Genomic DNA, 22,500 nt, shown 5'->3' on the forward strand with positions numbered 1-22,500 from the left:
GGTGGAGAGAGAGAGAGAGAGGGTGGAGCGAGGAAGGAAGGGTGGAGCGAGAGAGAGAGAGGGTGGAGCGAGAGAGAGAGGGTGGAGCGAGAGAAGGAAGTGGAGGAGAGAGGGTGGAGAGAGAGAGAGGGTGGAGCGAGAAGGAAGGGTGGAGGAGAGGAGGGAGAGAGAGAGAGAGAGAGGGTGGAGCGAGAAGAGAGGGTGGGAGTGGAGAGAGAGAGAGGGTGGAGCGAGAGAGAGGGTGGAGCGAGAGAGAGGGTGGAGCGAGAGAGAGGGTGGAGCGAGAGAGAGAGAGAGGGTGGAGCGAGAGAGAGAGAGAGAGGGTGGAGCGAGAGAGAGAGAGAGGGTGGAGCGAGAGAGAGAGAGAGGGTGGAGCGAGAGAGAGAGAGGGTGGAGCGAGAGAGAGAGAGAGGGTGGAGAGAGAGAGAGAGGGTGGAGCGAGAGAGAGAGAGAGGGTGGAGCGAGAGAGAGAGAGAGGGTGGAGCGAGAGAGAGAGAGGGTGGAGCGAGAAGGAGAGGGTGGGAGGAGAGAGAGAGAGTGGAGCGAGAGAGAGAGTGGGTGGAGGAGAGAGAGAGAGGGTGGAGCGAGAGAGAGAGAGGGTGGGAGCGAGGAAGGAAGGGTGGAGAGGGTGGAGAGAGAGAGAGAGAGAGTGGGTGGAGAGAGGAAGGAAGGGTGGAGAGAGAGAGGGTGGAGAGAGGAAGGAAGGGTGGAGAGAGAGAGGGTGGAGTGAGGAAGGAAGGGTGGAGAGAGAGAGGGTGGAGTGAGGAAGGAAGGGTGGAGAGAGGAAGGAATGGTGGAGAGAGAGGGTGGAGAGAGGAAGGAATGGTGGAGAGAGAGAGAGAGGGTGGAGTGAGGAAGGAAGGGTGGAGAGAGAGAGAGAGGGTGGAGTGAGGAAGGAAGGGTGGAGAGAGAGAGAGAGGGTGGAGTGAGGAAGGAAGGGTGGAGAGAGGGAGAGAGAGGGTGGAGAGAGAGAGAGAGAGGGTGGAGAGAGGAGAGAAGGGTGGAGGAGAGAGAGGGTGGAGAGAGGAAGGAAGGGTGGAGAGAGGGTGGAGTGAGGAAGGAAGGGTGGAGAGAGAGAGGGTGGAGTGAGGAAGGAAGGGTGGAGAGAGAGAGAGAGGGTGGAGTGAGGAAGGAAGGGTGGAGAGAGAGAGGGTGGAGTGAGGAAGGAAGGGTGGAGAGAGAGAGGGTGGAGAGAGAGGAAGGGTGGAGAGAGAGAGGGTGGGAGAGAAGGGTGGAGAGAGAGAGGGTGGAGAGAGAGAGGGTGGAGAGAGAGAGGGTGGAGAGGAATGGGAGAGAGGGTGGAGAGAGAGAGAGGGTGGAGAGAGAGAGAGGGTGGGAGAGAGAGAGAGGGTGGAGAGAGAGAGAGGTGGAGAGGAGATGGTGGAGAGAGAGAGAGGGTGGAGAGAGAGAGGGTGGAGAGAGAGAGGGTGGAGAGAGAGAGAGGGTGGAGAGAGAGGGTGGAGGGAGAGGGAAGGAAGGGTGGAGAGAGGGTGGAGTGAGGAAGAGAAGGGTGGAGAGAGAGAGAGGGTGGAGAGGAAGGAAGGGTGGAGAGAGGGAGGGTGGAGAGAGGGAGGAAGGGTGGAGAGAGGGAGAGAGGGTGGAGAGAGAGAGAGAGAGGGTGGAGAGAGAGAGGGTGGAGAGAGGAAGAAGGGTGGAGAGAGGGTGGAGGAGGAGAAGGGTGGAGAGGGAGAGAGGGTGGGAGAGGAAGGAAGGGTGGAGAGAGGGAGAGAGAGGGTGGAGAGAGAGAGGTGGAGAGAGGGAGAGAGGGTGGAGAGAGAAGGAGGGTGGGAGAGAGGGTGGAGAGAGGAAGGAAGGGTGGAGAGAGAGAGGGTGGAGTGAGGAAGGAAGGGTGGAGAGGGAGAGGGTGGAGTGAGGAAGGAAGGGTGGAGAGAGAGAGAGAGAGAGGGTGGAGTGAGGAAGGAAGGGTGGAGAGAGGAAGGAATGGTGGAGAGAGAGAGGGTGGAGAGAGGAAGGAAGGGTGGAGAGGGAGAGGGTGGAGAGAGGAAGGAAGGGTGGAGAGAGAGAGAGAGAGAGGGTGGAGAGAGGAAGGAAGGGTGAGAGAGAGAGGGTGGAGAGAGAGGGTGGAGTGAGGAAGGAAGGGTGGAGAGAGAGAGGGTGGAGGAGAGAGAGGGTGGAGTGAGGAAGGAAGGGTGGAGAGAGGAAGGAATGGTGGAGAGAGAGAGGGTGGAGAGAGGGAGAGGGTGGTGAGGGTGGAGAGGGAGAGAGGGAGAGAGGAGGGAGAGAGGGTGGAGAGAGAGAGAGAGGGTGGAGAGAGAGAGAGGGTGGAGAGAGAGAGAGAGAGGGTGGAGAGAGAGAGAGAGGGTGGAGAGAGGAAGGAAGGATGGAGAGAGGGTGGAGTGAGGAAGGAAGGGTGGAGAGAGAGAGGGTGGAGTGAGGAAGGAAGGGTGGAGAGAGAGAGAGAGAGGGTGGAGTGAGGAAGGAAGGGTGGAGAGAGGAAGGAATGGTGGAGAGAGAGGGTGGAGAGAGAGAGGGTGGAGAGAGAGAGGGTGGAGAGAGAGAGGGTGGAGAGAGGGAGAGGGTGGTGAGGGTGGAGAGGGAGAGAGGGAGAGAGAGGGAGAGAGGGTGGAGAGAGGGAGAGAGGGTGGAGAGAGGGAGAGAGGGTGGAGAGAGGGTGGAGAGAGGGAGAGAGGGTGGAGAGAGAGAGAGAGGGTGGAGAGAGAGAGAGAGGGTGGAGAGAGAGAGAGAGAGAGAGAGAGAGAGAGAGAGAGGGTGGAGAGAGGAAGGAAGGGTGGAGAGAGAGAGGGTGGAGTGAAAAAGGAAGGGTGGAGAGAGAGCGAGAGGCTGGAGGTGGAGTGAGGAAGGAAGGGTGGAGAGAGAGCGAGAGGCTGGAGGTGGAGTGAGGAAGGAAGGGTGGAGAGAGAGAGGGAGAGAGAGAGAGACTGGAGGTGGAGTGAGGAAGGAAGGGTGGAGAGAGAGAGAGAGCAGGAGGGAGGCTGGAGGTGGAGTGAGGAAGGAAGCTGGAGAGACTGGGAGGGAGGCTGGAGAGTGAGGGGGATAGGGAGGATTGCGGGAGGGAGGGAGAGAGGGGTATAGGGATGGAGGAAGAGGAGAGAGAGAGAAAAGCTTTGAAGTGGCTTTTCAGCGCAGCTAGTCTGCTGGCCGTCTCAGGGAGACGTGTCACCTTTGCCGAGAGGGAATAGGAAAATCACGTTTCGAATGGTAATGATAACATACTAATCACTTGAGCTCTTTGAAGAACGGGGGAGCGAGCTACTCTGTCAGTATCCCGGCTGCCTTGTGCTCCGAGGCACACAGCCAGGGTCTAGGTGTATTAGCTTAAGCGTTGCATGTCAATACGTCCCCTCCATCTCCGCTGATCCATAGGGGCTCATTAAGCCGAGCTGGCTTCCTTCTCTCTCCCCACACGGCGTGCACAGGCACACCACCATCACACTGCACACCCAGCCACCCACCACCTCTTTCTCCCTCTCTCTCACCATCACCCCCCGACCCTCTGTCCCCTCACTTCCTTTAACGATTGAAAAGTATTTCTGTCAATTTAAATGACATCTGTCCACCAGTGAGGAGAAGGTGGCTAGAAAAAAAAAGAAAGTTCAGAGGCAGTTTTCCTTGTTTTCCCCTCACTCTGATTTTGTCAAACTTTGAACATTTCCTTCTATATTTTGATAGCTTAGCTGGAGATTCCAGAGCTCCCCTCCCTCCCTTTCTAAACGAATGTAAACCCCTTTCACAGAGAGAGTTACCGTTCATCTGAGTGGTGGATCTATGGTACTTCTACGGTCGACTTGTTGGGCTTGCGGAACGTCACACTTGTAGGTTCAGTGAAGGTTTGACCACTGAAAGACTGGATAATCCCAAGACAAATTACCTTTTATGTAGGTCTAGGTGCGTACTTGAGTTCAGGTTACTATTCAAGGTGGTACCTTGGTTCAAACCCTTGACTCTGACCTTTTTCCCCCGTGACTTTATCTGCATGAGATTGTAAGGACCGTTTATAATGTAATAATACAATGGCATTGAATGTGGTGTTATGACCCTGATGTCACTTTTAAAGGGACAGTTCACTCAACTTACCAAATCACATATTGGTTTCCTTGACATGTAAACAGTCTATGGACAAGGCATGACAGCGTGCTGTGGTTTCCCTGGCACTGTTTTCAAATGCTAACGTTTCAGGACTTCAATGGACCGATATTAGACATTTTTCACGCGTCATTCCCACAGATTTTGAAATGGTCTCAAATTGATTGTGAAGCTCAACCGTACAGATTATTTTAACATGACGGTAGAGATGCTAATATTGGACCTTTTGACTTTGTGCCACAAGTGCTAAAATGTTAGCATTCGGAAACCAGGGAAACCAAACCACAGCACGGCTGTCATGCCTTGTCCATAGACTGCTTACATGTCAAGGAAACCAATATGTGATTTGGTAAGTTGGGTGAACCGTCCCTTTAATTTCCAAGTCACAAGATGCAGCACGATCTGACCTGGTCTTGGCTTCGAAAGAATCGCCAGCAGTGAATGGAAGAACGACCATTTTGATTTCTTTCTTTCAGAAGAGCAGCTGGCTATGGATGTCGCCCATGGAAGTCACAGATATTCTTGATGCCAAATGTGTTGGCCTATAACAACTCCTACTGCTGTCTGGCTAGATACACAGCACATGGAAATGCAGAAACGATCAAATTGCTCACTATGAAACACAAAGTACCTCGGTAGCCCTTTGTAACTTGTATACAGTATATCCTTTCAATGGGCAACCTTGTCCATTCGTCGATACCTATGAATAAGACAACATGCAATGCACTCTGCGTGCAAGGCTTGAAATGCTGTTGTTCGATCTATTCTGACACTGGAACGCATGGTTGTACGGGTTTACCATCGTCTATACTAGGATTGTCTATTATAGTGGCCAATACTGACTGGTGAGACATCCGCGGTACATGTGCTGATTGCACAGGTATGACTATTCTGTAAGCTGTGTAGTGTCCCGTTGTTCCCAGCGTAGATCAGTGTCCATTTGTTGATGGTGTAAATATGTCGCTGCTCAGTGTTTTATAGGATTGCATAGGACGTGCTGGTGTTTCTTTGTGTGTTTTGCTATTTGTTTTAGGGCTTTATGTTGATTCACAAATGATATTGTAGGCTAATGTTACATTTTACTCGTCGCTTGTTACGCAATACACTTCCAAATGAATTGTCAGGATATGGTCATATGGTGTCCTCTGAGGTGTTAAACTGTCTCACCGGCCATGTGCCACACCAGTAGAACTTTCTAGAAAGCAATACATGTCCTATGTTCCATTAACCAACTTCACGAGGAGAGTAAATGCATTTGATTTCCACTTTAATGAGGGTTTTCTCCTTAATTCCAAAGCCGTCGCCTTGACAGTTTAAAAAAAAAATGTTCTTCTTGAAAGCCGCAAATGATCATTTATTACATCTCAATTAGCTCTTCCTCCCCTCCCTCAACTTTGCCCTCCACGCTAAATGTGAAGTAATGAGTTGCAGGAGACTGAACGAGATGAGGTGGGGGACATCTCAATTATATAAAGAGAAGAACCTTCTGGTGCTTCTCATTTTAATATTGATTAAGAATAGATACTGTATTGTCCATTTTTGGAAAACATTTCAACAGTAACAACTGCCATATATATACCCAAGCTCGACATGCATGTTGCCAATATTTCACCGTCCACACTTGGTTGTTCATAACAATGATTGTCTCTGGCCAGGGCTATTGCTGTTGTGGTCATAGTGTTGGTCAGTGTTTTGTGACGGCGTCGAGATGTTTCTCCGGCTTCCTAGCCCTCTCAATCATTATATTTCTGTTTTCTGTCTTGTATTTCTCCCATTTCTTTTAGAGAGCACATCTGTTGGACAACACAGAGAAGCTGGAAAGGTCATCTCGGAGGCTGGACGCAGGCTACCAGATAGCAGTGGAAACCGGTATGTGTTCTGTTTGGTTGGGAAGGGGGGCATTATGAAATTAGAGGTGGGGGTGGGGTGTGTGATTGAGCGACAGCAAATTGTCTCACTCTTATGCGGGGCGGAGAGAGAACTTTTTTTATTTTAAAACAGCCGCCTTGACGACTGGTGACATTTTCAGGAGCACATCAAAGGTGAGCGAGGGTGAAAGAGGTGTACGGGCTACGCCGCTCCGTGTTCGGCTCCTGGAAAAGCACGCGCTCTTCTCCCATGCATCTGTCTGGCTGTGAGTGAGAGGTGTTTTTTTTTGTTGTTGTAGCTCTACTGAAAATAAACAACATCAGCGTTTCCTCCGCTACTTCTTCATTCGGAGAACCAATCAAAACGCAATAAACATCACGAAATAAATCGGCCCTCTAGAACAGAAAATCAGGTTTTATCCTCACGATCAAGGTTTGTTTTTATCTGTTATTTATAGGAAAATCAGACTCATTTGGATTTGGAACCAGACCTTTTATTTTCTGACATTATTGAGTCACAGTGTATTCCTTCGAGAGATATCAAAGCTCATTCTTGAAGTTTTAACTGGCTTTCTTTGGCTTCCGCTGTAGTTTTGAAAAGTTTCTTAATTTACACTATAATGGAGGGGTGGCACGTGTGTGTGACATCGACCGATTTAATAATTCAATTCGAGAAAGGGGTGCACAGACTGCCTTTTGATGTTCAGTAAGTAGAACTCACAAATTCATAAATACAATCTGCATTCTCTGCTTAAAAATGTTGTTTCATATGATTCTCCGATGATCTCCGAGACTTATACTATTCCTGTTTTCAACGTGTCCAACTCTGCGGCAGCCCGTATTTTGATTCCATTGAGTCGTATCTTTCAGTCGAATGGCTTGTTTTGATGTTTTGTCACGGCCGTTGGTTGGTGTTAAAGAAATGTGCTGTGGTCTAACCGCGCTCTCTACCTCCTGGGTCCCAGTTCTTTCCACAGCAAAGGCTAGCAGCGCGCCCTCTGACCCCTCGTCGCCAGTGGCCATCTCATCCGCTCTGTGTGTGCGGCTAACTGAGAACAATGTCTGTTTATCAATGCCCCTGGTCCCCCACACACTGCTCAGATCCACACCGGCAGTGGGGTGTTTGGGGTTTGGTGGGGTATGAGCTTTTGCCCCATTGTATTTAATCCCCTGACGTCCCCGGCCCTCCGCTCAGATGCACAACCTCAAACAGCAAACGGTCAGGGAGGACCAACGCTCAGAACACAACTAGGTAGCAACAGAACAGACACGTTGGGAACTCTGTCAGACTACTAACAACAGAAAAGCTGCAGTATGTCGAGGACCCAGACACACAAATAATATATGCACTGAGAGCCCGAACATTGACAAGTGTCATCCATCCAAGTGGTTTGTGAATTGAAGTGGGCGAATGACCCCTTTTTTGTCCAGTTTTCCTGCATCCGGCATCCAGTCGCGTTGTGAACCAATCCTGCTTCACCACCCTGTGCTGCATATTTACATCAGTGGACAATCACACCACCACAACACATGATCAAATACTGTGGAGAAATTCAGATTATTTTTCCAAATCTATTTGTGTTTGATTGTATTTCAGTGAGGAGAGCTGTGCAAGCACTCAATTCACCTGTTTGGCAGAGTAAATGGCTCATTCAGTTCTCACTTTAAAACAAAAAGAGATTGATGATGATGATGATGATGATAATAATAATGACAAGAGTATGGCTTTTATTAATCGATCTCAATATATTTCTACATGTTAAATATGGCGGCGTAGCCTATCGGTTAAGAGCGTTGAGCCAGTAACCAAAAGGTCGCTGGTTCGAATCCTGAACCGACTAAGTGAAAAATCTGTCCCCTTGAGCAAGGCACTGTACCTGAATTTCTCCTGTAAGTTGTTCCGGATAAGAGTGTCTGCCAAATGACTAAAATGTAAATGTAAACTGTTAGAGGATACACTTTGAAATGTTGAATGTAGGGGTGTATTGTCTACAAAGGGTTAAAGAATAATCATTTGTGCAGACGAGTTGTCCAATCAACAACTCACTCTGGTTGTAAATAGACTTTGTTACCAGAAACCTGAACTCTACTCAAGAGGCTAATAAAACCACTCTTAGTGAAGAACAGTTAATGAAGCTATTTGACAATAGTTCAAAGTTACCTTCCAAATCCACACAATATATAATTATGCCCCATACAGTAGGTACTATAATTGACCAATTCGGAGTAAGAAATATATTTTAAAGAAGGTTTCTCTTTTCTTTCAAAGAGAGAAACCCTGAACAAAGGAAGAGTGAAAGATGGAGCTTCAACTGCTGCTTGGCATCGATAACATTCCACTTAATGACCACAGATCACAAAATGCCAGTGTACCGTGAGGTCACTTTTATAAAAGAAGAGCTTTTCCAGATGGTGAATCTTAACAGAATATCATTTTTCTCTCTCTCTCTTTCAATTTAAGGGCTTTATTGGCATGGGAAAGATAATTAACAGTAAACATTACACTCACAAAAGTTCCAGAAGAATAAAGACATTTCAAATGTCATATGATGTGCCAATAGTTAAAGTACGAAAGGGAACATAAATAAACATAAATATAGGTTGTATTTACAATGGTGTTTCTTCTTCAGGGTTTGCCATTTTCTTGTGGCAACAGGTCACAAATCTTGCTGCTGTGAAGGCACACTGGTATTTCACCTAGTAGATAAGGGAGTTTATCAAAATTGGGTTTGTTTTCAAATTCTTTGGGTCTGTATTTTTGTCTTACTGAGGAGGTTTTGCACTCAGTTTCCACCTCAGGGCCCAGGTCTGAGAGCCAGGTCTGTGCCACAGATCTAGGTGCTGTCTGTAGGCCCTTTTTGGTTGTGGACAGAATCACCAGATCATCAGCAAACAGTAGTTAATTTTCACTAGGAAATAAGATTCTAGTAGGATGATTGTGCTCTATGGGGTCTGTTTGTGTCTGAACAGAGCAGTCTGTTCTTGTGTCTTCTCCAGTTTTGTTGAGGTGATGGCTATTTATGGAATTTGGGAATTACATTTAGGTCATTTAGAATTTAACGCTCTTTTCTGGATTTTGATTATCAATATCGGCCTAATTCTGTTATTTTGTTTTAATTGTACACTGAGGATATTTTTGGTTTGTCCCTTTTGCTGAATTATTGTTTGTCTTATCCCCATGGCCCATGGGAAATGAAGTTCTCTCTCGCTTTTTGAGATGGTAAATCTTCAAAGAATGTTAATTTTGAAGAAGGCCCTTCTTGCCTTTTAGATCATTCAGCTTTTGGAAGTTACCTGTCTCTGACGGTTCCGAGGTATGTATAGTTTTTGTGATCTGGCAACTGGACCTTTTTTTTAACACCATTATTTTTGTCTTACTGAGATTTACTGTCAGGGCCCAGGTCTGACAGAATCTGTGCCACAGATCTAGGTGCTGCTGTAGGCCCTTCTTGGTTGTGGACAGAATCACCAGATCATCAGCAAACAGTAGACATTTCACTTCAGATTCTAGTAGGATGAGGCCGGGTGCTGCAGTCTGTTCTTGTGTCCTCGCCAGTTTTGTTGATATATATTTACATTTACATTACATTTAAGTCATTTCTCTCTATCTCTCTCTATATGTTGAAGAGGGTCTTCTGTATCCCTGTCTTACCCCATGGCCCTCTCTCTCTTTGAGATGGTAAATCTTCAAAGAATATCTCTCATTCTCTCAGTTTCTCTCTCTCTCTCTCATTCTCTCTTCTCTCTTCTCTCTCTCATTCTCTTCTCTCTCTCTTTCTCTCTCTCTCTCTCTCATTCTCTCTCTCTCTCTCTCTCTCTCTCTCTCTCTCTCTCTCTCTCATTCTCTCTCTCTCTCTCATTCTTTCTCTTTCTCTCTCTCGTTCTCTTCTCTCTTTCTCTCTTTCTCTTTCTCTCTCTCTCTCGTTCTCTCTCTCTCTCTCTCTCTCTCTCTCTCTCTCTCTCTCTCTCTCTCTCTCTCTCTCTCTCTCATTCTCTCTCTCTCTCTCTCTCTCTCTCTCTCATTCTTTCTCTCTCTCATTCTCTTCATTTCTTTCTCTCTCTCGCTCCCTCTCTCTCTCATTCTGTCTTTCTCTCATTTTCTCTCTCCTCTCTCTCGCTCTCTCTCTCTCATTCTTTCTTTCCCTTTCTCTCTCGTTTCTTTCTCTCTCTCGCTCCCTCTCTCTCTCATTCTTTCTTTCTCTAATTTTCTCTCTCTCTCTCTCTCGCTCTCTCTCTCTCATTCTCTCTCTCTCTTGTTCCCTCTTTTTCTCTTTCTCCTTCTCTCTCGTTCTCTCTCTCATTCCCCTTTCTTTCTTTCTTTCTTTTTTCTCTTCTTTCTTTCTTTCTTTCTTTCTTCTCTTTCTCTCTTTGTTTCTTTTTTCTTTCTTTCTTTCTTTCTTCTCTTTCTTTCTTTCTTTCTTTCTTTCTTTCTTTCTTTCTTTCTTTCTTTCTTTCTTTCTTTCTTTCTTTCTTTCTTTCTTTCTTTCTTTCTTTCTTTCTTTTTTTCTTTCTCATATTTAGCAAAGCGCAGGCTTGCCAGGAACACTGAAGGCCCTTTGAGGGATATTGAGAGGGCTCTGTGGACATGCCGGGGTATTTATCAAACGCACCCTTAAGAACCAGCCTCTGTTTGTCTCATAAATAAAGTATAGAAGTTCATTAGAGGAGGGCGCTGACTTACGAGGCACGTATGAACATGCAGACACAAGGGCTTGCCTGTTAAAGTACAGGAGGAGGGCATGTAGTTAGCCAATTTAACAGCATTTTCAGCAGGGTTGTCTGCAAGCCCTCAATGGAAGGAGGCCAGACTGACTCCAAAGAGGTGTCAGATTCTGATTTGACTTTGTGAAGCTGTGAGCGGGGTCTGATTGGGCATGTTTAGAGATCGATGGCATGTCAGATTAAACATTTAATATGTACTGACGAGTTGTCTCCCCTTGATTAGAATCAGTTGGAGAGGTAAAAGGCAGAGTTGTGTTTACTGAGGGGAGATTAAGACAGTATACTGGCTTCTTTTGAAGGACAAACACATACACATATCTATACACTACACGTGCATACTCAATTGATAATTGACCAAATAAAGAATCTGGGAAAGAATCATTTGAGAAATGAAAGAAGAATAGCGTTACTGTTTTGAACTTGAGATGCTCCTGTGAGTGCTCTTTATATCCTGCAACTTGAGATGCTCCTGTGAGTGCTCTTTATATCCTGCAACTTGAGATGCTCCTGTGAGTGCTCTTTATATCCTGCAACTTGAGATGCTCCTGTGAGTGCTCTTTATATCCTGCAACTTGAGATGCTCCTGTGAGTGCTCTTTATACCCTGCAACTTGAGATGCTCCTGTGAGTGCTCTTTATATCCTGCAACTTGAGATGCTCCTGTGAGTGCTCTTTATATCCTGCAACTTGAGATGCTCCTGTGAGTGCTCTTTATATCCTGCAACTTGAGATGCTCCTGCTCTTTATATCCTGCAACTTGAGATGCTCCTGTGAGTGCTCTTTATATCCTGCAACTTGAGATGCTCCTGTGAGTGCTCTTTATATCCTGCAACTTGAGATGCTCCTGTGAGTGCTCTTTATATCCTGCAACTTGAGATGCTCCTGCAACTTGAGATGCTCCTGTGAGTGCTCTTTATATCCTGCAACTTGAGATGCTCCTGCTCTTTATATCCTGCAACTTGAGATGCTCCTGTGAGTGCTCTTTATATCCTGCAACTTGAGATGCTCCTGTGAGTGCTCTTTATATCCTGCAACTTGAGATGCTCCTGTGAGTGCTCTTTATATCCTGCAACTTGAGATGCTCCTGTGAGTGCTCTTTATATCCTGCAACTTGAGATGCTCCTGCTCTTTATATCCTGCAACTTGAGATGCTCCTGCAACTTGAGATGCTCTTTATATCCTGCAACTTGAGATGCTCCTGTGAGTGCTCTTTATATCCTGCAACTTGAGATGCTCCTGTGAGTGCTCTTTATACCCTGCAACTTGAGATGCTCCTGTGAGTGCTCTTTATATCCTGCAACTTGAGATGCTCCTGTGAGTGCTCTTTATATCCTGCAACTTGAGATGCTCCTGCTCTTTATATCCTGCAACTTGAGATGCTCCTGCTCTTTATATCCTGCAACTTGAGATGCTCCTGTGAGTGCTCTTTATATCCTGCAACTTGAGATGCTCCTGTGAGTGCTCTTTATATCCTGCAACTTGAGATGCTCCTGCTCTTTATATCCTGCAACTTGAGATGCTCCTGCTCTTTATATCCTGCAACTGTGTACATTTGTTGGATTGAACACTTTTTTGTTTTGAAGTAATCATGTAAGTTACATTTCCCCCCCAAATTCTACTAACCCGGAGTGATCTCCAGTCATTGTGCTAACGCCTAGTTAGCATTCCCTCCAGAAACGACCTTCATTCAAACTGGTGGCAGAGACAGAGAATCAGTACATCTGACTCTGGGTATGTACAAGGAGAAAAAAAATGGTGTTGCCAAAATCTCAAACTATCCCCGATCAGTCCCACCGTAACGCTGGCGCGTTTGTTTGGGCTTCTAACCCTTTTTTAAACAGTGTGTTTGAGCTGCAGACTTGTGGGTTGTACTGTTTGATTTGTCTAGTTCTTCTGCATCTGTAGACACCAACTGTTGGTCTATGTTATTAACGGAGGCTGAGCTGCAGCGGTGTTTGTGAGATAAGGGTGGGTCTTGAAGGATCCTGGGGCTGGGTCGTTTAATAGAAATGTATGTAGTCCAAGTGGTTTGCGCTTATTAAAAGCTGAGACTCTCACGGACACACGTTTTGCTACATTTAAAAAATATTTGTAATGCATATGTTTAAAATATTTTCTAAAATGTAACTAGGCAAGTCAGTTAAGAACAAGTTCTTATTTACAATGACGGCCTACACCGGCCAAACCCGGACGACGCTTGGCCAGTTGTGCGCCGCCCCATGGGACTCCCAATCACGGCCGGTTGTGATACGGCCTGGAATCGAAAGAGGGTGTCTGTAGTGATGCCTCTAGCACTGAGATGCAGTGCCTTAGACCGCTGTGACGCTCACAAGCAACACAGGAGTCCTTAGAAGGTATGGGGTTCTTCTACATAGAAGATTATTGGAAATCCCAGGACATAGTGTCTATAATACTGTAAAAAAGCTCACTTAGTTGCTGTCCAAAACGCCACACAGTTGTCACTGGATATTAGTTTCCCGCTGAGCAAACGATGTCTGTACTAACAGCATTCATATAAATTCATTTTATCAGGTTTTTGCTTTGGTGGACATTTTATTTTTGTATTGACATTTGTAAGTAAAACTGACAGGGTTAATGAGACACTTTTGGACTTAATAGAGAATAAACAGACGGCTCTAATCTTGGCTCTTTTCCTCTTTGAAGCTCAGCAGTCAAACAAACAACGTCATCGTCTAAAAAAGACATCTTTGCATTTTCAAGGGGCCAGCGATGAGGCTCCTCCGCTCATGGCCCCGGTGATGGGGGCCCCAGATCGATGGGGGAAAATGAAAACAGACCATTAGGGATTGATTTCAGCCCTGTTTAGATAAGCTGAGAGGGTCGGGGCCTGACCCCTGGGGGCCCCTCGGCAGCCCAAAGTTCACGCTGTGCCAGGTAGAGAACAGCACTGCAGGCCATCAATTTTATTAGCACAGAGATGAGCTGATTAGACCTTGTCAATCAAAGGTGCCAATGACTCAATCGACAGCCCTTTCTTCCCCTCCCTCCCACCCTCTCTTTTTTGTGACAAATCATTGAAGCGACCAACAATGCGGTAGGCAGACATCGTGGGCTAAGCTTAAGCAGCCCTGCCATTGTCACTAAGGCAGACGCGCAAGGACCCTGTGATAAGGTGACGACTATATTAGAGTACGTCAATTTGTTTTTAGGGCGGTTTTGATTTTCAACTGCAGCAGTATTAAAAGTGAGGGGGAGAGGGGGAAGGAGGGAGAGAGCGCCGTCATCGAACACGGCTCTAGCGTCAGACACTGGGTATCAGGACACGGAGAAAGAAATGGATAAATGATCGGATGAACAAAATAAATAGCTTTTGTGAACCTAAACTCCTCGGCTACCGTTTGAAGCAGAGCATGACTTTGAGCCTTGCTGTGAGTCCACGGATGCTGGAGTGCCCCAGAACATGGCACACGCTTGTCCCCGGCTCGCACTCCATCTCTTCCTTTCCATCTTAGTCTTTCTATTTTCACTCTTCATTCCTCCCCGCTCTGTCTTCAGATCAGAATTCATCTTTCTTTTGGTGTTTAGCCACCAAAGTGATGCTTCCGCTTCAAAACCTTGTGGCTAAGCACCTAGTAAATGACTTAACAAGCTGTATTTAGCAATACCTAGAAGTATTTTTAGGATCTGTCTTTTATTAAAGATGTTTTCTTGTTTTCTCATGATTCAAAACACATTTATAGCCCATGTTGACTGGTTTTTGTGCTATTAGGGAACAGAAGACAACATACAAAATAAACCTGAAATTATATCTGTCAATGTCATTTAGCATCATTATATGATATCTAGTTCTTGGGCAAATGAAACAAAGAAAAATACATCTAAATCTACTGGTAAGTGGTCAGAATAGATGTTCAATTTTTTTTACTTCATAAGGAACAAAAGTATATAATGTGTTAGTTAGTCACAAAATATGTTGTTATAGTTTGAATAACGTAATTTGTATAATTGTTGTTTACATGGTCCTTTGTCTCTAGCTTAGGCCTGCATATCATTGTATGGAGAAAGGGCTTCATAGGGGTTAGTTGTTGTATTTACCCAAATATTTGCTCTTAATTAATTTTGTATCATATCCAAAATACAGAAATATAAGTTTATGTAAGATGCAGTTAATTTATAAATTGATTAATGCAATGTATTTACATAATTTACAAATGCATTGTGAAGATCCCTTTCTGGTTCTTTGTACACTTCTGCTTCAGTTTATTCACTCTGTGGCAGAGTGTAATTGAATATTTCACTATGTTCTTATTCATTTGTCTTTTATAAGGACAGTTTGCTAAAGTGGATTTCCTGGAGGTATAGCATATTAAATAACTTTAGCTTTTTTGTAGTCTGATAAAATCTGAATGCTGTGTTGTTTCAAAAAGAATAGGAAGTTATTTGATAATGGTTTGATTCATGGCCCTGAGAGCTGGGACTTAAATATTTCACAGCTTCAGTTTGCAGTTATGCACGAAGGAGGCCTTTTATGAAATATATTTTCGGGGGAAATGTATGTATTTTCTATCAAGGAAGTAAGAAATATACACACACACAGCCCAAAACTGTATTTCCAACATATACGCCTTAACGTATAGCCTAACATTTTGCTTTCACTAAATCTACCCACGGGCGAGCTGTTTATCGGTAAACCCCCCCAGCGGATGAAAGGTCTCGGAATAATGATTTTTTTCTCTCCTAATCGGGCCTTGTCAGCGAGGCGTCTTATCATGAAGAGGAAAATGACACCGATCCTATCGAGGAGCCCGAGTCCGGGTTTGCTGCGTGTGCCCCCCCCCGGCCGCGGCCTTGCCATATCTAGCGCCGCCACAAACGGCGGGCGCCGCTTTTTTCATGTGGACTTCAAAAACGACGCGAGTCATTAAAATTTGCACCCGCGTTTGGCTGCCGGGATCAGCCACTCTAGAGAGAAAATGCGATGTGGGAAGAGGAGACTCGCTAAATGTGCTAATTCCATTCTCACATGTTTACGGCTTAATTTTAATCGGTTTGAGGGGGGAAACATTTGGGAGGGGGCTATGAGAAAGCCTCACATTGCAATAAATTGCCATTATCTTGGACACCCTAGGACTCAGCTGTTCCATGGATTTAGGGGTCTACTGGCAACAGTGTTTATTGTGGCAGACAAAAAGTGTTTACGCTTGAACTGCGTTAGCTAAGGCGCAATCGCTGGTTTCAGCCTGCACAGACAAAGGCCCCGACCTGACACAATGGCCAGCCTGCATACAGACCCCTCAATGCAAGAGCTCAACCAACAGACTCGAGAGATTGTGTGGGGTTCATCTGCGCATTCGCTTGTCTGTCTGTGAGTCCGCAGGTGTTTGTCGCAAGAATCCGACTTGCAATGTTAGCTCAAGTTAAGTGGACCCATTTGATGGCGGCCGTATCAGAGTGAAGCTCGTGAGATGTTTGTGAGAAATGAAAGTGGCCAGTTGCGATAGATAGTCCACAGAAATGTGAAGAGAGAACTTTCTGCTTCAGTTAGTTCCATTAGCACTGCTAGCATAGCATCCTGTTAGCAGACAGTTTTGTCTGCACAGTGGACGCTAAGAGCTAACGGGGATCAACGGTGTTAGGAGAAAGTGGTGGATCTACAGTAATCAGACCTTAAGTAGAAATGATTAGCTTCAGCAAAGAGCAGGCTTTCTATCAGCATAACTAGTCTTGATGTAATTATTAGCCGAGGCTCAGACTGGAAGGAGGGAAAGAGCTCTGAGCATTTTCTGCTTCGTTCGCGGCGTTGCAATAGTAAAGATTTATTCCTTAAGTACAGAAGGCAACATTACAAGATTAATAATGAAGCACATTGGAAGGTCAACAAATCATCCATTGGATGAAATGTCTTAAATTATGTAAACATGAATACCACAATGTTTAAAGACACATTTAGATAAATGAACAACGCACATTTCTGTTACTTTTGAATAGTTCCATTACAAGTTATAAAAGTATGAAAATGGTTTCCATATATATATATTTCATATATAACAAACAAAAATGATTTGATGAAAAAAAAAGTGCTCATAATTCACCTTACGATTAATTATTGTTAGTAAACATGTTAGATATATAGTAGTAATTGTTAGTAAACATGTTAGATATATAGTAGTAATTGTTAGTAAACATGTTAGATATATAGTAGTAAACATGTTAGATATATAGTAGTAATTGTTAGTAAACATGTTAGATATATATAGTAGTAATTGTTAGTAAACATGTTAGATATACATAGTAGTAATTGTTAGTAAACATGTTAGATACATAGTAGTAATTGTTAGTAAACATGTTAGATATATAGTAGTAATTGTTAGTAAACATGTTAGATATATAGTAGTAATTGTTAGTAAACATGTTAGATATATAGTAGTAAACATGTTAGATATACATAGTAGTAATTGTTAGTAAACATGTTAGATACACATTGTAGTAATTGTTAGTAAACATGTTAGATACACATAGTAGTAATTGTTAGTAAACATGTTAGATATATTGTAGTAAACATGTTAGATATATTGTAGTAATTGTTAGTAAACATGATAGATATATTATAGTCATTGTTAGTAAACATGTTAGATATATCGTAGTAATTGTTTATAATGAAGCCTTATCTCAAAGTATCAGCAAAGCACCTTTAAAATAGTAGAACTCCTATGTCAAACAAAAAAGCAGCTTATTTGCTACTATTGTGAGGTTACAAACTCTATAAAGACACCTCCCTGTTCGCACAACAGAAAGTGAAATTCTGACCTCTGAATGATGCGGAGGGAGAGACCGGGAGAGACCGGGAGAGACGGAGGGTGCTCAGAAAACAACTGGGATGAGCGGGGTTGCACATAAAGAAAGTCTTTCAGAAGGAAATGGGAGACAAAAGTGAGTACTCGGGGCCCCCATGGGCGCTTTAAAGACTTGCTACATCTGACGTGCTAAAATATAAAAAAAATAGACGTGGGGGGGAGAGAAATGAAGTAAAGGAGAGTCAGAGCGGGAGAAGTGTGCCACCTCGTCACCCGGGACCCGGATCAGAAATATTAGTCCTGTGATGCCAGTGACACATTGATGACAGACAGTAGATTGACGCTAGTCAAAACAGTGGAAAAGAGAAAAATGTATAATTACGCATGGAGGGGGGGGGGGGGTTTGGGGAGTAAGAGATGGGGTAAGGACAGAGAGATGCAGTGCGATCAGCATATTGATACGTGTCGTTGGGTACACCAGTGGATGTAGGTCAGTGGAGAACATCATAGCTCTGTGATGGGGAACCAAGACACTTTCGTCTAGCAGCTTTCATGTGTGTTTGTTGCATGTGAAGGCTAGTATGCAGTCATGTGTTCAGGGCTAAACTATGTTACTAACCCCATTCCATATATTTTCATATATATATATACACACACACACATCACACACACACACACGCTAACCCTCAGAAACACATTATTAGGCATCTCCGTCTGTCCCCTCTGTTTGCTCTCCTGGTCGCCCTGAGGAGCGGCTCCCCACGTTTACCCCCTCGGCCCCTCAAAAGAGTTTCCTCCTCGGCAGCCCTGTGCCCACGGACAGGACGCCCGCCCGTTTAGCACGCCCGGGGAACATGAAACGGCCCAACCCGGGATGTCAGCTGGTCGTCCCATCTGCCAGTCAGTAGGACAGCAAGGCTTTTGTCTAGGGGGGAATGGAGACGAGTAGAGTGGGGATGGAGGCGGGGGGTTGACCACAGCCACCACAACCGTGTGTTTAGCTGAGATGGGGACAGTGAAATGAGAGATGAGGGCTGGAAACAAGACTCACAATATGATATGAATAGTGAGATGTTTTGTTTTTTGTTGTGTCAAATTCTTGTGTTGGAAAAGGATTACATTGTCTTGATGGCTGTATGTTTCTGGCCCTAATACCGTATGAAGAACAGTAGAATGTCAGCTGCTGTAGCTGTGATAAACACACCAACAAAGGTGTTCCAGTTTGGACCCTTAGTTCTTTGTCATATGTACCGTAAAGTACAGTTTCTGAGGGGCGTAGATGTGTGGAAAAGATCATCCTTCAGGATACAGTACCTTAATTGGTCTCAATCCAAATATGCCTTTCCCTTTTTATGTAAATCACAGTTGGAACTCTAGTCTGATATGAATTTTAAGTTGCAGAACTTCAGTCTGTTCCTTTCTTCCTCCCGTTAAAGAACATAACCTTGGCAGTGCAACCAGTTTGACTCTCCCATAGTAATGAACCTGCCTCGTGTGAGTGGATGGATGGCTGGCTCTGCATCGGGAGATTTTCATGTTTGCATTCTGCAGTATGGCAGATAGGCCGCGCCCTTGAGCCACCGTATGAGGTACTGTAAGCCCGGGTGATTCTCCCTCTGCAGAAGGTGACTACAGGACCCACACACACACACACACACACACACACACACACACACACACACACACACACACACACACACACACACACACACACACACACACACACACACACACACACACACACACACACACACACACACACACACACACACACACACACACACACACACACACACACGGGACACAGAGTTGAAAGTATTTGGGCCGAAAAGAGTTCCTGAAAAGAAACAAGAGGCAACTCACAAGCACTGGCCATGTATTTATCACAGAGTTTTTGTTTTGGTTGTCGTGCCTTCTGAGAATATCAGTGTGTTTTTCTTTCTTCTGTTTGCCCTCTGTTCAATTCCCTGATTTTTTTTTCCCCAGTGTGTTTTCAGTCTTGTTCTGTCATTATTTCTTGTCAAATCAGTATATCACAGAGAACGAATGAACAATAAAGTCTGTACTCACATTTGTCAGTCATCCAACGTATTCCCTGTAGGGCTGCTGAACTGTATTCAAACTCCTTCACCTGTTAGGAGAGCTATGTAAGGAATATACTGCTGGATTGGGGTCAATTCCATTTAAATTCCAGTCAATTAAGAAAATAAACCAAATTCCAATTCAACGTTTTCCTAATTGAAGATAATTGGAACTTCTATGTACTTCCTGAATTGAAATGGAATTGACCCCATTTACCATCATCAAAGTATTCCTTTAAGTGCACCTTTTTTTGTTTTTTAAATATTTGTTCAATTATTCAACAACAGAACAATACAACACAGAGTAAGTACTACGACAAAAGGTAAAGCAAACCCCCCCACTCCAAAAAATACAAGAGTAAGTACTACGACAAAAGGTAAAGCAACCCCCCCCCCCATAATAATAGTAAATTGAAACAAAATACAAATAATAAATGCGTTGAATTAGAATTGTAATAATCCTAATAAAGACTAAGACGAATGACGAGAGATACCAACATATACACAAAGCAGTAGAAACAGTACATTACAAGCTCACGTCCACCAACCCCAATGCACCCGTTTCCATATAGACCAGGAAGGGTTGCCATATTTTCCCAAAGTGGTAGAATTTAGTTCTTGAAGCATAGGTAAACTTCTCGAAGGACACAAATATCCCAAACAAATACCCCTGATTTCCAAAAACAATAGCAGTTTTATATTGCCTAACGTTAAGAGATGTGATGTGCAGGATGATGGCAGTTGAGCAAGGTTGTTTATATGGCAGTTTCTAGCACCGAGGTTGAAGCATTTCTTGCTCTCCTTCTCTAGCAACCAAATGGTTTTATTTTATTAACACGTCAGACAATATCAGAATATCATTTTGTCCTAAATGCATCTAAGTGTTTTTAGGCATTTATGCAACACAATTCAAGAACACAAATACAAGACCATGCGAGTCAAGGTTAATACAATTAGCGGATTCATACCATTCTCCCCTGACCTCTCCCCTCATTAATAGCTTTGGGGAAACATATTCGCTCAATTTGAAAACACTTTTGAAAGGCTCCACTTGGTAGAACTGCAGGTTGACTTGGATTGTTGTCCTTGTGCTTTTTCTGATAATATTAATGGAAATCATTTTAATACAAAAGAGCCCTTAACCCTTGTTTTCAGACAGACTTGTTGTGGTTGTGCGGGGCTAGATTTGACTATTTTTCTGTTTGCAGATCATAGCATTGAACTCATATCACTAATAGGAATTAGTTCATTAAGGAAATGTTTGTCTGGAAAAAGCTATGTTAATTTTTTTGCATATATTTTTATTTGTTCATTTTTGTGTATGTTGATTTAAAAAAAATGTTTACCCCTTTTTCTCCCTGATTTCGTTGTATCCAATTGGTAGTTACAGTTTTGTCTCATCGCTGAAACTCCTGAACGGACTCGGGAGAGGCGAAGGTTGAGAGCCATGCGTCCTCCGAATCCCAACCAAACCGCTCTGCTTCTTTGACACAGTGCCCACTTAAACCCGGAAGCCAGCTGCACCAATGTGTCGGAGGAAACACTGTACACCTGGCGACCCTGTCAGTGTGCGCTGCGCCCGGCCCGCCACAGGAGTCGCTAGTGCGGACAAGGACATCCCTGCTGGCCAAGCTCTCCCCTAACCCGGACAACGCTAGGCCAATTGTGCACCGCCCCGTGGGTCTCCCGGTTGCGGCCTGCTGTGACAGAGCCTGGACTCAAACCCAGAATCTCTAGTGGCACAGCTAGCACTGCTTAGACCTCTGCACCACTTGGGAGACCCCTATTTTTTTACCATAAAACTCTCAGGAGATTTTGACACAGTCCGTTGAGTCATTAGTAAGACTAACAAAGGTTGCAAGTTGAAATTTCCGGTAGTGTTAACATAATATAGGCATCTTTCAGTCATTGGTCATCCTTGACATTCAGAGCGTGGTAGTGTGCGTGGCCTACGGTGCTGTCTCCAAAATAGTTTCAAGACTGTCTTGGCTACAGAGACAAAATGTTTCTGTTTTTAAAGCTAATTTCCTGCAATGCTACACATTTTGTCATTGGGCTGAGAGAATGAACTGCAGTTTTAAAGCTAACTTCCTGCAATTCTACACATTTTGACTTGTGTCTGAGAGAATTTTCAGTTAAAGCTAATTTCCTGTAATTATATACATTTTCTCATTGGGCTGAGATAAAGAATTGAAGTTTTAAATCTAATATTCTTCAATTCTACACATTTTCTCTTGGTGCTTAGAGAACATTTCCAGTTTTAAAGCTAATTTCCTGCAATTCTATTGAACAAATTCATAGGGCTGAGAGACAGAATTTAAGTTTTATATCTAACTTCCTTCAATTCTACATATTTTGCCATGGGGCTTTATAGAACTTTTTCAGTCTTAAAGCTAATTTCCTGCAATTCTACACATTTTTGTCATGGCTTATGCTGTGCTCTTATGCTTTCTCAGTGACTCAAGCATTATAACAAAGTCGATGAGGGCCCCATAGATTCTCCCTGCCTGTCTAGTTTTTACATTTGGTGGTTGTTAGTTCTCGAAGATGATTTTATTTAACAATATGTAGCTCCATTATATTTTCTACATACATATCTGGTTATATATATCTGGTTTTAGTCCTTTGTTTACACTGGAAAAAACATGTATTTTTAAAATCATGTTTTCGGGAGTGGCGTCCCGCCACTGCTAAATGAATATAGGAGAAGCACTGAGCTTGCTATATAGACTGACTGAAAGAAAGGTGGAATGCCTATTGTAACAGCTTACTTAATGCATACTGTAATCGTTAGTGTTTCTGAATTCAGTCATGTGGAGGGGGGGTGTGTGTGTGTGTGTTTGTCTTCTTTACAATAATTAGATTCCAGGATCCCTTCTTTCATGCAAAGCGCTTTTGCTTCACACACACGATGGGACAGGTGATTATGAATATGTTACCCATATGGAGATGCTGTGTGTTCTGGTGGAGTTTTGAGCGCACGTCTGCTCCCCAGTCTCGACGACAGGTT

The 22,500-nt window shown here is 44.2% G+C and overlaps 1 protein-coding gene across 4 annotated transcripts in view; it reads left to right on the forward strand.

Annotated features, from left to right (window-relative positions):
- vti1a (vesicle transport through interaction with t-SNAREs 1A) overlaps positions 1 to 22,500 on the forward strand; it is a 192,052-nt gene that overhangs the window by 39,516 nt on the left and 130,036 nt on the right. For all 4 annotated transcript variants that reach the window (XM_046368786.1, XM_046368783.1, XM_046368785.1 and 1 more), the window contains one exon: positions 5,850 to 5,934. In XM_046368786.1, the coding sequence (XP_046224742.1) occupies positions 5,850 to 5,934 (85 nt within the window). The remainder of the gene's footprint in view (positions 1 to 5,849; positions 5,935 to 22,500) is intronic.

This window comes from Oncorhynchus gorbuscha, linkage group LG11 (assembly GCF_021184085.1).
Source record: "Oncorhynchus gorbuscha isolate QuinsamMale2020 ecotype Even-year linkage group LG11, OgorEven_v1.0, whole genome shotgun sequence".
In the NCBI taxonomy this organism is placed as follows: domain Eukaryota; kingdom Metazoa; phylum Chordata; class Actinopteri; order Salmoniformes; family Salmonidae; genus Oncorhynchus; species Oncorhynchus gorbuscha.